The following is a 17,708-nucleotide window of genomic DNA, read 5'->3' as shown; positions in this document are numbered from 1 at the left end:
ACTTACATACACACCTGTGTTCTGGTCTTTTTAGTCCCACATGGTAGTGCCAAATTGGACATACATTTTTTTCACATTGTCTGTCCCATTTACTGACAATGAATCCCCTCAATATCCATGTCTCTATCACCAAGGCAATGCATTGACAATTTCTACATTAAGTCATAAAATGGTATCGCAGTTAATGAGGATAAAAAAAAAAAAAACACATATCCTAAAAAGTGTCTTTTTTGTAGACAGAGAGGTTTTGACACGGGTTAACTTACGACGTCACCACTGTACCACAACAGCATTACGGCTGTACCATCAATAGACCCTTACCGTTCTCAGACTGGTCCTTGATATCAGACTCACTCTGCTGGGTAGGACTGTCTGACTGGCCAGCATCTACAGAGAGAGACAGAAAGAGATGGAGAGAGAATGTCAGGGCCTGAAGTTCACAGACTTTACTCACTCTTAGTGCTGCCGCAGAGTTGTCATAGTGGTACTCCATAAATGGTGAGATACTACATTGAAACCGGGTCTGAAACCATTTGGATGGGCTGACGTTCTTTCACCACAAGGCTCAGTTCGATCAAACTGGATTTGTAGAGCAAACACGTTTGCCTCAGTGCATTTGTCATCGTAGTATTTTAAAGGAGTGTTCCCCATGGTCGGGGTTGGCCACTGTCTGAGAGGACTAACCCAGCCTCTGGACTAAACTGTGTGTGTGTGTGTGTGTGCGCACCCAGGTGAAACCCTAGCCCGAGTGTCTCCAGGTTTCCAGCTTGGCAATCGATGCGGGCGTCTGTCTCCTCCTGGCCAACAGAACTCTGGCCCAGCACACAGCCAGAGACCCAGAGTGTTAAAAGGCAGACAGAAGGACAGACTGTGGGCTAAAAATATGATTGTCAAGTCTGGTTTAATAGGTCACTGGTACCTTAGACTATTCTGGTCTGGTGGGTCAATGGTACTGTAGACTATTCTGGTCTGGTGGGTCAATGGTACTGTAGACTATTCTGGTCTGGTGTGTCAATGGTACTGTGGACTATTCTGGTCTGGTGTTTCAATGGTACTGTAGAATAATCTGGTCTGGTTAGGAGGCTGTTCTGGGGATGTCTGTGTGGAGAGGTGTGGTGGTGTCAAGAGGTTGGGGAATTTGTAGGTATAGGATTGGTAAGACTTTGAGGGAATGCCAGGTGCGATGATGAAGCACACACACACAGACCCACACAAACATAATACTAGTTGGCAAACACTTGCTTATGGAAATCAGGCTGGAGAGGGGGGAAACACTGAGAGCCAGAACCCACCGCAACAACTGCAACCATCAATCAGAAAAACTGGAAAAAGCCATAAATTTGACGGGCACGTTGTTTTTGCCCTGCTCAAGAACATTTAACAGTGTCATTAGCCATGACAGCAATGAGGGAAGTGACGTTTAAAAAGTGCATTTCTTTGGGCCAAGAAGTTTGCCCATCCTGTTTCTTCACTCCTTTTAGCTGTTTTTATCGCTGCCAAAATGCAAGAGGAACATACCCTCAGGATGATGTAGCTGCCTCTGGCTTGTATTGATCTGGCGGGCTGCAGATAAAATTGTTGGGAGTGGGAGAAATATTACCCATCTCCACTCTCAAAGTGGGGGCCAGAGAGAGCTAGCAGAGAGCCAGAGAGGAATGACTCAAGGCTTGCTGGCCTGACAGGACCATGAGGCCTTGTATTGATGCTAGCCTGAAAACTGATTCACTGAAATGGTTTGGTTGTGTATTACTGAAATAGGGACAGGAGGATACTTTGTACTGAAATAGGTACAAGAGGATATGTTTAACTGCAATAGGTACAAAAGGGTCTGCCAGAGATGTGAAATAGTTCGGGAAGGAGGTACATGTCTTAACAAGGCAGTGGTAACATCTAACCTGTACCGTGATTTTTTTGGCAACAGTTTTTGTTCATTTCTCGAATGTTTCTGTTCAGATAAAAAAAAGATTGCTGGAAAGGGAAAGAGAGCTTACAGTGGAGTGACACACCGAATGTTTCTGTAAAACAAAGACTTTTTCTGAAGCAAGTGCTACCAGACAAGCCGATTGGCCCCTTTGATCTGTCTGAGAGTGAAACGGTCCATTACCGAAGCAGCCAACGACGCGCGAAAAATACTAAATAAAATAAACGTCCCGAACATACGTGACTGGAACTTCAAGAAGCAAAACAGACCAAAAAACGCGTAACAAACCGAGGGGAGGGGTTTCGGTTGAAATACTGAAACAAAAACAAAAAGAGGCGAGAGAGGTTTTGGCCGTGGGTTTCCCTCCACTCAGAAGACAAAGTAAACAGTTTGGAGGGGACTTGTTTGCATTCTGCTCAGCGATTGCGGTCTGCATCAACAGCTTAAAACAAAGACAATCTGGAGGCCCACAGAACAAAACGTCCCCCCAGCAACCAAACTGAGGGCGGCTGAAAGCCAGTGGGGGTGGTTCCGTGGGGGGTGCTGGTCTAAAGGGCTGGGTGCTGCTGGGTGTGGGTGGGGGGGTACTTTCACACAGTCCACAGCCCCCCCACACCCCCACCCTAGTCTTTCCCGGCACTCTCACATGCCTTCCCCCTTGCTAATTAAATATGCAAATGAGGCGTGAGACCCAGACTCTGTGTGTCACATCTGCATTTACCCCCTGTTGAGGGCCCTCAAAGCTGAGAGAGCCGGGGGTGGGGTGGGGTGGGCGGGGGGGCGACTAAAAACCTCCCCGATTAAAACAAAACGAGAAGAAAGAAGAAAGCGAGGGACAAAAAAACGACCCTAAACAACAAACAACTAAATACCCCCCGTCACAAACAAGGCCTATTCAGCACCGCCTTCAGCCTCCATACAAGTCCCGAAACAAGCCGCTCTTTCTCTACCACCGTCTGAGGGGACGAGGACCAGAGCTAGGGGCCACGTCTGCTATCAGGCTTCCCACCTCCCACCCTTCACTACTCTGGCTAAGGGCCCTGGAGGGTTGGCCAGTCATTGAGGGTACAGAAAGTAAAGAAAGGGACCCCCCCCCCCCCCCAAAAAAAATAAAAAAGTAGTGTAGCTTGGTTCCAGTCCGCAACCAAGCTACACTAAAGATAGCAGAGATCAGCAGTCAGATAAGGAGCAATTCATTGTGATTATACTGTTATGAATATGCACTGTCATGGAATTTATCGGCCCCCACTGGAGGATTTAATACATAACAGAATTAGTGTCACAGCTCCTCTCCTACGATGGCCAATCACTTCATATGACTAAGTAATGGTTCAAGCTGATCCAGGCTGTCATTCACCACAGCTAACCAGCGGGGCAAACAACACAGTCATAAGAGACATAAAGCTAGAAAACATGTGCTTCTTGCTGAACACTTGTAGGTTATGTGTTTCTGACCACTTGGTGTTTCCTCATATTGTTTCACATTTGACCCAGCTAAACCAACACTGGGTTTGTGTCTCAAACAGGCCAGTTGAACAGTCCAGTACACTGTGGTAAAGTCCATTCAGTGTCTGGTCAGCAGAGAGATGTGGGCATGTGTCTTTGTAGCTGGAACTTAAAAACAGCGAGTTAATAGGCTCATTCCAGCATTAAGGCACGGCCTCCAGTTTAGTGGGGCCCTATTTTTTTTCTGGTTCCCTCGATCCCTTTCCTGTCTGCCTGTCTGTCTTTCTGCCTGTCTAGTCTGCGTGTCTGTCTGTCCCTCTGCCTGTCTAGTCTGCCTGTCTGTCTCTCATCTCTGTCTAGTCTGCCTGTCTGTCTCTCTGTCTATCTAGCCTGCTTGTCTCTGTCTATCTCCCTCATGTCTGTCTGACAGTATGTCTCTTCCATGTCTGTCTTTCTGCCTGTGATGCCTGACAGGGAAAAAAGGGGAACACCACATCGCCTGGCCCACTCAGCGCTCGCTTCTCATGCATGCTCCAAGCCCCCTGTATGTCTCCCGGGTCTGTACCTCTCTCCTTTTCCACCTCTGTCGGTCGCCAGCCCACTTTCTCACCAAGGGCTTGTGCTGTAATCCAATTGTGTGTTAAAACCCTGCTTTCTAAAGGGCCTTTTACACACTGGGCCCAGGAACACGGAGGCCAATAAAAGAGGAGGCAGAAACTTAATTTAGAAATACAAACGGGCCTTTCTGTCCACCATCAATGGAAGGTGAAGCCTGGGGGACCAGCTTTTTGTTTTCACAAGTATCGTCTCCTCTCGTCTATTTTCTGTTATTTTTTATTTTTTCAACCAACCCAACCCCCCCCCCCTCCAGCTGAGCCGGGCTTTTGTTAAATGATTGTGGCGGATTCGCGAAAAACTCCATATTAAATTTGCCATCCTTGTAACCCCCCAACCTTGCTCCAACCTTGCTCCAACCTTCCGTGGTGCCCCCCACACCACCACCTGTCTTCCTTTTCTCCGTCAGGATAAAGGGGGTACATGACCATAACCAGACAATGGTTTAAATCAACACCCCAGGGACATGCTCCGTGGCACAGGGTTCATACTGACTGGGATGCTGAATCCAGTCAAAATGACATTCATCAAACAGCCACAATAGGTAGAAAACAAGACGGGGGCATTTTATTTATTTAATTCTCATACACTGATCACTAAAGGGTTTAATAGAGAGTCTTGTACAACACACACGCTTGCGCGCACACACACACACACACACACACACACACACACACACACACACACACACACACAGAACCTGGTGTCATCTCGCTAGGAGGGGGCTAACAGGCAGAGCCGGGTGAGTTTGTTTCCATCTGGGTTCCCTGGCGGTGTCCAGTGTTTGGCTAACCTTGACCTCTCTCTAGGTTCCTTACGTCACTCCATAGTTAATAAGTCCTGTGTTTACATAGAATCCCTCTGCTTCTCATCTATAGAGCACCACACTACGTGTGTGTGTGTGAGTGTGTTTGTGGTATGTTTTGGATTCAGGATGAGGGACAAAGAGCATTAAGTTACGGTGGCTGTTTCCAGATCCTGTCTGTCCTTATAGCTGGATGCTGGAGCCTGTGTGTGTGTGTGTGTGTGTGTGTGTATACACAGTATACTATATATACACGTACCGGGTTCTGCTATCCTGTTGGTCTGAAAACTCCTTGAAACCTCAAGGTCCTATTCAATAGGATAAAATGTTGCAATAAAAATATTACAAATGTGTGTGAGAACAGAAAGAAGTATTGTTACTGAACAAAATTGTGGAAACACTTGATAAAAGTTTTTGACCACTGAAAATGGCCAAGAGATTAATTGAACATTTGATCTAAAGGCCCTGCCTCATTAGTTAACAATAAATTATAATAATGTATTTTGCCACTCCATCCTTCAAAACCACTGAAGAAAAACACACTCCAACCACAAGCTGGAACATAACCACTGAAGATGAACACACTCCAACCACAAGCTGGAACATAGCCACTAAAGAAGAACACACTCCAACCACAAGCTGGAACATAACCACTAAAGAAGAACACACTCCAACCACAAGCTGGAACATAACCACTGAAGATGAACACACTCCAACCACAAGCTGGAACATAACCACTAAAGAAGAACACACTCCAACCACAAGCTGGAACATAAGCACTGCGCGGCTGAATTTCCTCCTCTGTGTGCAAGTTTGTGTGTGAGTGTGTGTGTGTGTGCGCTCGCATATGTGGTTAGCTACTATTAAGGAGAAAGACAAAGACTGGCTTTATGCACAGACACACCCACACACACCCACACACACACACACAGCAACACTCTCACCCACACAGACAGACAGGCTTGAGTGTGAGATATCATTATCTGTGTGGCTGGATAAGGGATGCGTGTAATGAAATGCTGTACAGTGGCACTGGCTACAAGCAGACATGACATTCAGCTGCCTCATCTGGGAGCCCCAGGTAATTGAGTGGCACTCAGACTATTTTAGAACATTTACGCCGGCCAGAGAGACACCGCTTGGCAAGGCCGGGTGCACAAAAACACAAGTGTATGAGTGCATAAACCCCGCACACACACTTCACATGCACACTCCTCACATCATGCAACACTGCCATGGGGGTGGAGTTAGAACACATGGGGTGTGTCTGGTGATCATCTCCGTGTGGATACAGCAGGTTGTCATGGTGAAGGAAGGTGTTGGTGTTCCGGTCCCTGTCACCCAGGCAGGCAGAAAGACAGACAGGCTGACAGGAAATCCCTTAATACTCTGTCTCTATCTGTCTGTGTGCCTCTCCTGTCTGTCTAACGCTCCTGTCTGTCTATCTGTCTGACTGCCTGTGTAGATCTGCTGTGCATCTGCCAACCTCAACAGCTCCCAATCTCCATAATCTATCATCTTTCTCTCTTTCAGTCTAGATCTACCTCTCCTCCTAGGTGTTTTAATGTACGGGCTAACAGGGACCAAGCTGACTACAGCACACTGGGACATGAAGGGAACAGCAGGTCAACACAGAGAGAGAGGATGCAAAGATAGACACACAGAGAGTCAGACACACAGAGAGTCAGACAGACAGACACACAGAGAGAGAGGATGCAAAGATAGACACACAGAGAGTCAGACAAACAGAGAGTCAGACAGACAGAGACACAGAGAGTCAGAAAAATGGACACACAGACAGACAGACAGACAGAGAGTCAGAAAAATGGACACACAGACAGACAGACACACTGATAGTCAGAAACATTGACACACAGACAGACAGACACACAGAGAGTCAGACACACAGACAGACAGAGAGTCAGAAACACTGACACACAGACAGACAGACAGACACACAGACAGACAGACAGGGAGTCAGTCACATTGACACACACACGGACAGACAGAGTCAGAAACATTGACAGACAAACAGAAAGTCAGACAGTGACAGACAGATCAACAGACATACAGACTGACATACTGACGGACAGACTGACAGACAGAGAGTAAGACACATTGACAGACAGACAGAGAGTGAGACACATTGACAGACAGACAGAGAGTCAGACACAGTGACAGTGAGAGGTACAGATACAACCAGGCCTCTCTTGTTGATCCAGAGGAAATCTGTGGGAAAAGTCAAACTTTCTGCTCATGTAGGCTGGGCGATGAGGAATGGAGGAGGAGGATGGAGAGATGAGAGTGAGAACCACCCCCCTACACTCTACCCCCCCACCCGCTCCTGCCGACATCCCAACATCGGCCAAGAGCAGACTACCCTGATATGAACCGCTGTTTCTAGGAAAAGGGTTGAACAAGAAAAGAAGGGGGGCGCATAGGAGGCCGAGAAGGAGAAACTAGTTCTTGGCCTTTTCCCAGGAAGCCCAATCCCATCATTCCCCTGGGGAATGTTGGAACATAGAACACTGGGGCCGACTTCAATTTACTCTCTCTGACTCTATGTCTCTCTCCATCTCTCTCTCCATCTCACTCATCCTCTCCCTCTCTTCCCCTCCCTCCCTCTCTCTCTCTCTCTCTAAATAGCTAGGCTGTGAGAGAGAAGTCGAAGTTGTCAGGGATCTAATGTGCTGCGCGACCTCCCGTTGCCCTGATAGAGAGAAATAGAAAGATCCAGGAGGGTCAACTGTGCATGTGAGCCAAGTGTGTGTGTGTGTGTGTGTGTGCTTGCGCCTGTGCGTGTGTGTATATATGTATGTGGGTGGCTATTTGTGTGGGTGAGTGTGAGCATTTCTTGGCGGAGTGTGTGTTTTGGCTGTCTGTGTGTGTGTGTGTGTGTGTGTGTATGTGAGCCTGCGCTTGTACACGTGTCAAAGAAAATGATATCACAAGGATAATAACGACTCCTACATTGGAGAAATATTTTCCCTCCATATTAGTCAGAGAGAAACAGAGGAAGGGAGATTTGAATCAGATACACAGTATACATTCTTCACAGAGATATGGTTCTCTTTGAACAGACAGCCTAATGTGCTGTGTTTACTGACTGTGTTCCACGCTTTAACCCGGCCCCCCTGTCACCCTCCCTCTTCACAAGCCGTCTGGTGATCGTAGCCATGGAAAAATTACTCCGTCCTCCAAAACACTTCCTGTCTTTGTCTGACTCGATACACACTTGCTCACTCTCACCATGGCGACGACCAACAACGTGGAAAGAGGCTCAGGATAGGTAGGGTTCTGTGACAGCTCTGTTCCCACTGACACATAGGGCAGCATCGCACATGGAGATTCAACCAGCAACCATGGGGCTCTGGGCAACAGTGGCACCCAATACCGGACACTGTAGGATACCACAGGTGTGCCCATTCAGTTGGTTCTTTATGGCAAAATCTCTTCCTGCCTGAGAAGTTCCAAACCGTCCCGTGTCGCATGAGCAGAGTCAACACTCAAATATTAATAGAACTAAACACTAATATATTATTATTAGAGACAACCAGAGCATTCAGAAGGAACACTCAAATATGTAACAAACTAGAGAAATGTTTATATTTATATACGGGACTAGAGACAACTAGAGCATTCAAAAAATAGACTCAAACATGAACAGAACAAGAGACTGTTACATTTTAATAATAATAGTGAGACTAGAGACAACTAGAGATAACAAGAGAATTCAGTTAGCTTTTCTGGTTCCCATAGGCTTCCATATTCCCCATTAAGAGCACAGCTTTTGGCCAGACCTTTGTCTCACCGGGAAGAGCAGAGAAAGAGGATTCAGACATCTTGACCTTCCCGTCATGCCATCTTCCTGACCAGGACAGTAGTAGTTGTCATAGGCGATGCAGAATTTTAAAACAAAACAAGTGTTGTCAGTTTGATTGTCATTGGCCTGAGATCTAATCTTGGTGAGTACTGGGGAGAGGAAGAATGCCGGGAGAGAGTGTGTTTTGTCTGTGTGTTTGTGTTTGAGACAGCCAGGAGAGAGTGTGTTTTGTCTGTGTGTCTATGTTTGCGAGAGAGCTGGGAGAGAGTGTGTTTTGTCTGTGTGTCTGTGTGTGGGAGAGCCGGGAGAGAGTGTGTTTTGTCTGTGTGTTTGTGTGTGAGAGAGCCGAGAGTGAGTGTGTTTTGTCTGTGTGTTTGTGTTTGAGACAGCCAGGAGAGAGTGTGTTTTGTCTGTGTGTCTGTGTGTGGGAGAGCTGGGAGAGAGTGTGTTTTGTCTGTGTGTTTGTGCGAGAGAGCTGGGAGAGAGTGTGTTTTGTCTGTGTGTCTGTGCAAAAGAGCTGGGAGAGAGTGTGTTTTGTCTGTGTGTTTGTGTGTGTGAGAGCCGGGAGTGAGTGTGTTTTGTCTGTGTGTTTGTGCGAGAGAGCTGGGAGAGAGTGTGTTTTGTATGTGTGTTTGTGTGTGTGAGAGCTGGGAGAGAGTGTGTTTTGTCTGTGTGTTTGTGCAAGAGAGCTGGGAGAGAGTGTGTTTTGTCTGTGTGTCTGTGCAAAAGAGCTGGGAGAGAGTGTGTTTTGTCTGTGTGTTTGTGTGTGTGAGAGAGCCGGGAGAGAGTGTGTTTTGTCTGTGTGTGTGTGTGTTTTATCAGTCTGTTTGTGTGTGTGTGAGCTGTAATTCACTGTCATCTCAGTGCCCAGCTGACAAGCTCCAGCTGCTGTGCCTGTGATTGTGTGTTTGTTTGTGCGTTTGTTTGTGTGAGTGTTCGTATGAGTGTTTGTGCATGTGTGTGTGTGTGTTTGTGTGTGTGTTTGTGTGTGCTAGGGAGGCCCGTCAAACACGTTGTGGCACTTGTCTCCAAAAAGAGCAGAGAGCCCATAACGGCAAGTTCCTGTCCCTGTTCCCACTCAGCCATTTTACCACACTGGGGACCGATGGCTCACCAGGAGGTTTCAGTCATTGGCATGGAAGGACGGCCCATGAAGGACATGGGGAACACCAACAAACAGCTGACTTCCCATGAGCGTAAAAACATTTTGGGTGAAAGACTGGAAAATCGAGTGGAAACGACTGTGCCACTGGAGGTGTAAAGCGTGGCTCATCCTCCCAGGTGATGAAATCAATTGTACTGCAACCAACAGCTGACTTCACAGATAAACAAGTCACTTTGGGCCAGGTGAGTCTATTAAGAGGTTCCAGAAACACAAAGCAACATTAAACATGAAGTCCCCAAAGAATGATGCAGTATACCCCTTTGGCCAATTAAGATAATTGGTGTGGCTAATGAATTTCACTGGATAAATACCTGCTTGGATCAATCAATGTAATTTAGCAAATGCTGGAATGCCATAGCAAGACAAAAACTCAGCGGAGTAAGCTTTTAGTTTTTGTAACAGAGTCAAACAAATAAGATCAAAGTTTCACTTTACAGTGCCAATGTACACTCAATATGGATGTTCTCAGACACTTCTTGACAGTGTTTAAAACATGTGGACCAACTTCTGTGACAGTATGAAAATCCTTAACTGATTTTTATGTATTTATGTGCAAAAATGACACCAACATCAGCGTTCTTTTGGATTAAGGCACAACATTTTTTTTTACTGAGCAATCTTAGATGACACATATCAAGTGGCTTACAGACTGGCTATTTGGTGGCAAAGGACTAGCATTTTAAATATTACTCAGAAAATTGAAAAATGGCAGAGAATTCATCCCTTGTGGCTGGGCTCTTGAAGTAAATGCTTTTACTGTGTTGATGGGGACCTACTCCGTGTTCCAAATCTCAAGACTAAGATCAATTGGGGTGAGAGGCTTACCAAGTTGTAATCACTTGTTATAGCGCCAGTTACAGGCCAGGAGTTCTATACTACCATGAGGCGGCTAGCCAGCCTGCACTACCACACTGACTGGCTGGCCACCAACGGCAAACCAGATCGCACTTCTCTGTTGGAAGGGAGGGAAGCCTCTGCTTTACTCCTCCTCTCATCCACTCTTCCCCATCTCTCTTCTCTCCTCTCTTTCTCTCTCTCCCTCCCCTTTTCTCGTTTCAAATGAGTGAAAACCGAAGATTTTCTATGCTCCTTGGCAGTACGACACCAGCAAAAAAAGAAAAAAAAGAGAAAAAGACGAGGCAATTCGCTTCGGCAGCCAAATTTCTCCGCCTCGTCCTCCGCCTCCCATCTCTTTATCTGGCTACGGCCGCTGTCTGGAGCAGACTAGCAGAGACAGGTTGGTGCCAAAGCTTGTGTTGGAGAATGCACTGCTCCACGGCCCAGCCATTTTCCCCTCTCGCCTCAGCCCGCGAGGCTTCCGTCCCAGCATACAGTTGAGCTTTCACACACGACCAGTGGCGAGGAGGAAAGGGAAATCCCCGGTTGCCACCGGCTCAGCCTGTACACCCAAAGCCAGGTCTTCCCCTGTCTATACACGGCTGCTCTGTGGTCACTGAAGCCAGGGTCAACCACCCAAAACCATCAGGCGATGTCACACACACACACACACACACACACACACAAACACACAACTCTCGATGTGCAAAATAAATAATACTAAATCAATCAAATATTTTTATGACGGGGGGAATATGTTTCATGATTATTGTAACAAATGAAAACAAAAAATGTTCCACAGCTTGTCCATAGAAGGATTTCTTTATGAAACAATTTTTTTTTATGTCCTATGTAAATGAAAGTAGCCTTTGGTACCACATATAAAATATGTGTGTTGTGAAACAAATATATTCCTTATTGATTTTACACTTTTTATTTTCCTTTTAATTAAATGCACTGATATATGGTTTTGATTTCAAAAAGGCTGTCAGTCAATATCGAGCCACAAATCATTTTGTTCTTTGCACTTTTTCAATTTCAAAGAAATAATTAATGACCAATATTTACCTTGATGCTTAAACTCCACATATTCCAATACACATATGAACCTTTTTTATGTACGTATATATTTAAAATGCAGACACTAAAACAAATAAACTTAAAATATACTTTGCCCCATTTTACACAGCCAGGTACTAAATATACAGTAAATGTTGCAGCCTCTCGCCAGTAACACACTATGACAGTAAAAAGACAATTTATGCTCTCAAACTGACTCTCGATGATGGACACATTTTTAAGAAAACTCGAGGGTGTCGGATAAAGAAAACAGCTCATAGAGAAAAGCTCAATGGTGGAGAGTATGCCAGTCTCTGGCTGGCGTATACCCGCTAGCGCTTAAGGATCAGGGCTGATGCCAGCCAAGGCACTGGGTTGGCATTTCAACCCTGGCAGACCCCTGCACTCGCAGCCAAATCGACAGTAAGAGAGAGGGAGAAAAGAGATAAACGCTATTCTTAAAACGCTACGTCTTTACAAACAAAAACGCCAGTCTTACGTCTCTGTATATTTTCTCCACATAAAACTGTGGTGATAATGATATTTTCTTTTGGTTTCAGGTAGACAAAATAAAACATGGGGTTGCATTTTCAGCTTTTCTATTCTTATCCTTCATGTCATAGCAAAGTAGCCCTTTGATGGCGTGATCAAAGCTCTCCTTGTCGCCCCTCCCAAACGCCTCCATTTTGTGACGACTGACTGCCTCCATTTTATGGCAGCCCTTTCCTTCCAGAATGGCGTGAATATAGTACTATCAGTTCCTCTCAAATAGACAAAATCTGTACCCCGAAAAGGGCCACTGAGTGCTGTATCGACGGAGAAACAAAATATTTGTTCCATTAATTACAAAATAAAATCTTCAACGAGGAAGATAAAAAGGACTGGCTTTGAATGAGTGGCATCGATTGCCAAACTACCATTTTAAAGCAAGTCAGTCAGTCTCTTGTATTTGTCTTCATTCTCCTCCTCTCCGTTCTTCTGTCCCTCTGTCTGTGACTGTCTGTCTCTTACTTATCCTCAACGTAGCTGTTAAGCCATCCTGCCAGGCACAGCTATACTGAGAGAATCACGTTAGCTGCCTCCATTGTTGGATGACACAGAAGCAGTCGCTGCCAAGAAGTTTGCTGCCAAGTTCAACAACATTCAGATAAAAAAGAGAGAGCAAGAGCTACAAAAAAAAAGGAAAAGGCACAAACACAGAGCACAGCAGAGCCCAGGACAGAATCTCCAGTGACAACGATGGCCGACATGTTGTGGTATTAGCGCTAACGTTTAGCATTGATACACCCCTTACCCCCTTTATACCTAATGCCCTGGCAGCCATCTTAAAAGCTTTGGCAACCATTTTGAAAGTGCTTTCTGCCTCCTTTGAGCAGTTGCCATTCTTCATGCCACGTTCTCAGAACAAAAGATGCAGTTGGAATTACCACTTATGCTATTGAATAGTGTGCGTTGACAAAAGACTACTGTACTGTATACTCCTAAACAAAAAGGTGAAAGGAAGAGAAAGAAAAACAACAGTTTGTTTTTAGTTGGAACAAAGAGCAATCTCAGACAGCTTTGTGTTACCAGAACCTGGATCCTTTCCCCAGAAACCTGGCAAGGGATACGTTTACCATTTACAGTGTAATAAGATATACTTAGCTCTCTCTAACATATCAAAATAAAATGTACCTCAGTGGCAAAAGAAAACCTCTTGAACAATAGATGATTTTACCAAAGCGCTTCATAAACACACAAATAATGAAACTACATTGTTTGTTGCTTCTTGTGTTATCATGGCAACACAGTGTTATTCAAATTGGTGCACTAGTTATTTGATTGTTAAACCCGCACATTACACTGACAGTATTCATATTGTCACTTTAGAATTAGTCTTGATGGAAAGGCCCATATTAGGTTAAATGCCTGTGAGTCATGTACATGCTTCATGTTTTGTTCCACAACACGCCTGCAACGCGCAAATTACTCAAACAAGCAATTACTTTATGCAATAACACTGAATACAACGTTCAAATTGAGGCTTACAGTGCTGCTTTTACAGGATATCTCAAAGTCATCCGTCTTGCTGTGGGGAAAACATTATACCTCAGTTTAGTGTAGACTATCCAGGTACACAATCATGTCCAGTGTGAATGGCTTTTTATGATTTTTTTGCAATAAATGATATTGCCAAATATGCCCATAGCCTAGAATACCACAATATTACTTTCTATTTGAAGGTAGTAAACTTTTACTTAGAACATGAAATAATTTTCCAGCAGAATGTAAATGGAAAAAATACGTAAATATCTGGGATAAACAGAAGATAGCAGAAATTATATCATAACACTATTTTTAGATTTACACTGCTTGTCTTTGGTAGATAATATAAAACGTCTGAAACCGTTCCAACCAAAACAGAAATGTGACTAGCTGATTAGTGATCCTGGGAATTAAGTCGGATTAGGAGCTACCCCCAAGTGAACTAGGCAGACATGGGTGGATGGTAGGAGTGTGTGTTTACTGAGATGTGTGTGTGGACCCCTTGGGAAGACCACCATGTTGCCCCTCACGGGTCCCTCAATCTCGGGATGCTCCATGGGGGGGGGGGGGGGGGGGGGGGGGCTGTTGACCCAGGGCCAGTCTGGCCGTCCTCTCAGACTACTGCGGCAGTGGATCAATTAAGGGAAAGCATGATTAACATTACGGAGGAGGAGAGCGGAGCGTCCGGAATAATGGACGTCTGGGGGGGAAAGTGGATTAGGCCGGGATGGAACCTTGACGTGCGGACTGAAGATGCGGCGCTGCCGGAGTGAAGGACCCCATGAGCGGCAGCATGACATAAGGCAGATTGAAATTGTTTGGAATGCGATTGATGAATAGCCGTATTGATTTGGTTCTGCCTCACTTACCATAATTATAGCAACGTAATGGATGGCATTACTGATGTCAGACAGGTTTTTTTCCTTCTCTTTTTGCCTCTCGACTCTCCCTCTACTTCCTGCCTGCCTCAGAAGTGGAGGGGAACATCCTCAAAGCTGGTTTCAGCTCGGCTTGATGACGGAGTGAGTTTCGAGAAGGGGTGGGGGGGGGGGTTTTCGCCCCTTGACAACAAGTACTAACAATGCTGAACACGGCTTGTCTGGTCTTAGTCTGGGAAATTAAATGCCACACTAGTCTAGTTAGTCACCCCCCCCCCCACCCCAAAAGTCTGTGTAGAAAGTGTCTTTGCGGGGCCGGGTAGGCTCTGATCCCCTGAAGAATGCCAGCGAGGGGAGTCGATATCAGCTCCTCAGAGAAACAAAGTGCAGAGTTTCAGCTGGAGAGAAGAAGAGGCTTTGCCTCCTACTTCTGCCCCCCAGTCATTGATAAGTACAAAATGGGCCCAGAACAAGATTCCTCAGGCCCAGACAATTGGCTTCCTGTGAGACTACATCCACCCCGGGGGGGGGGGGGGGAGAGGAGGAGGGAAAAGGGCAAGAAGACAAAAGAGAGACAAAAGAAAGACAGAGACCCAGAGAAAGAAAACGACAGAGAAAGACAGGGTGAGAGATATAGCAGACACCATGTTCGTGAGTGTGTGTGTGTGTGTGTGGTTGGTAGCTAACTGGGCATGATACAACTAGAATTCTGTTTTAATGTTCAGCAGCTTCATCTCTGCTCTATCTGCGTATGGTGTCTGTTTGTAAAATTTGGGGGAATTTTCTGTAAATTCCCTGGTTTTCCAGAAATCCTGGTAGGAGCTTCCTGGATTAGCTGCTTATTTCCTTAGGTAACACGGGACTATTCTGTTCCACCTCCAAACCACCTGTACAGTGTAAACCATTCAGCTGGGACACAGACGCTTTGCCTGTCTGAGGGAATGCAAAGCAACACCAGAAGATTTGTTAACAACTGCACAAGAACATGAGACAGAAACCAGAGAGCCAGGCGTTGAAGACACTCCCACTGCTAGATCATGTAGGTTTGAGAGTCCATCTATTCACACCCACGGCATACAGAGCGCTGTCTCTAAGCCAGATACATTTCCATTCAGCAGAAAATACACGCCGCCCAGTGTACACAAGTCCTTCCTCATTGGTGGTGGGTGGGTGGGGGGCGGGGTAGCGGTGGCGAAGTATTCTCATGTGGGACGAAAAGGTGTGTGGGAGCGACTGTTTTGACATCTCCTCCCGAGGAGTGGGAGACGCGGAGGAGAGGGTGATCGATAGGGCCGCCCGGGGACGGAGGGCCTTGTCTCTGGTTACCCCCGGCGCACCCTGGGGCACCCGCCTGGAGAGCTGCCCCGGCCGCACACACACCTCTCCAGCCCAACGGTTACGAGGTAATGCTCACACTGTCCACATTGACCGAGTTCTCCACACAGTGATCTACTGAGCGCCGCCAATGTCTCCATTAAATACATGGATTATATGTAGGCTTCAGAAAAGAAGTCATAACATCAAAGTACTGTAACAATCATTCTATATTTGTTTAGTATGGTGTATTTATATATGTGTATATAGAAATATATATGTGTGGGTTTACAAACCACGTGGTCTGAATCTGTAATGCTCATTGGTTGATAGCTACGGAATATGAGATCATTTAGCACGGGTGTGACATCACATCACTTTTTACTGCTCCATTTGTGTTCGTAATCGGTTCTTAAGAGCAATAAGGCATGTTGGGGGTTTGTGATATACTGCCAATATGCCATGGCTAAGCCCTCTGTCCAAGCACTCTGAGATGCGTTGTGGCAAAGAATGGCTCTAATCTGTGGTATATTTTCCATATACCACACCCCTAGTGCCTTACAAATGTGCTGTATATGTATGCTATATATACTATACTGTATATACTACACTATACTGTGTATATATATATATATATATATAAATATAGTATTTATATATATAGTACTAATATATATAGTGTTTGTATGTTTCATTGTAAATACCCCGGTTGCATTTAGCAGCCAGTTGAAAGTGCTGCATCATGGTTACTTGTCTCCTGGTTAGGATGACAAACCAGGAGACACAGACACAACCATAAACAATATCCCAATATTCTTTGTAACATTTCAGCTGGTAGTCCTGAAAGTACGTCTCAGAAGCCAAAAAGGGTGCCCCCAAAAATGTTACCCAATGTGTTCCACGAATTCCATTACAAATTCCCATTTGCACAATAAAGTTACAAATTGGTGCTCAAGATCCAGGACTGTGTCTTTAAATCCAAATGCCACTGGGCCTTAGTTGAAATAACAGCAGATATATGCATGTGTGTATATTAGCAGGGGCCACGCTTGTTGAGCTGTGGACAATGTCAGGCCGGCACATCGACCAGTGTATCGATCCCTGCTGGGGGGAAATTGAGAGGGAAGCTGCAGTAGTGCAGGCTAGGGTTTCTGGGTACCGCACCACTCTGCTAGCTTTTCTCTTCATCAGGCCTCAGCACGTCTGCCAACTGTACACCACAGTCTTTCACAAACGCTCTCCTCTCTTCTGTCTTTACTACTCGCTCTTGTTTTCTGTCGGTACATAATCTCACATTTTTTCCTGTAATTTTCTCCATGTCCAAACACTTTCTCCCTCAACCTCTCCTTCCTTCTCTCACACTCTACCACTCTTTTCCCCTGCCTCTCTCTCTCTCTCCATCCCTCTGCCTCTCTCTTTCTCTCTCCATCCCTCTGCCTCTCTCGCTTTCTGCCTAACTCTCATCTCAAGCAGTCAGTTGGCCCGCCAGTCAGTCAACAGTAGTATATTGGACATAGCATGAAGGTTTCTCCTCCCATCTCACTGAACTCAGGATGTCTGCCTCAGATAAAACCCGGGCGAGGGTAGAGGCACTCACAGCGCCAGTGTGGAGGACACAGGTTGCTGTTTTTGAAATGCTTCATGTTTACCCCAGGGTATCTTATCTGACCTCCGTCTAATCTTATTTATACTTCCTCTAAGTCCTAACAAATCCTTGTTCTTCTGAGCTCTTCTTCTCAACTAAGTGTGTTTTCTCTTGTTGAGCCAAGGGTATGGAGGCACCCTGGATAGGGTCCTGGTTAAATGTAGTCCACTTCATT

The 17,708-nt window shown here is 45.7% G+C and overlaps 1 protein-coding gene across 12 annotated transcripts in view; it reads right to left on the bottom strand.

Annotated features, from left to right (window-relative positions):
* The window catches only part of nfia (nuclear factor I/A), a 164,926-nt gene that overhangs the window by 52,898 nt on the left and 94,320 nt on the right, over nt 1-17,708 (bottom strand). For all 12 annotated transcript variants that reach the window (XM_029121757.2, XM_029121756.2, XM_029121764.2 and 9 more), the window contains exon 3: nt 322-387. In XM_029121757.2, coding sequence (XP_028977590.2) covers nt 322-387 — 66 coding nt within the window. The remainder of the gene's footprint in view (nt 1-321; nt 388-17,708) is intronic.

This window comes from Esox lucius, chromosome 8, assembly GCF_011004845.1.
Source record: "Esox lucius isolate fEsoLuc1 chromosome 8, fEsoLuc1.pri, whole genome shotgun sequence".
Lineage (NCBI taxonomy): Eukaryota > Metazoa > Chordata > Actinopteri > Esociformes > Esocidae > Esox > Esox lucius.
This window is presented reverse-complemented; position numbering and strand designations above follow the sequence as displayed.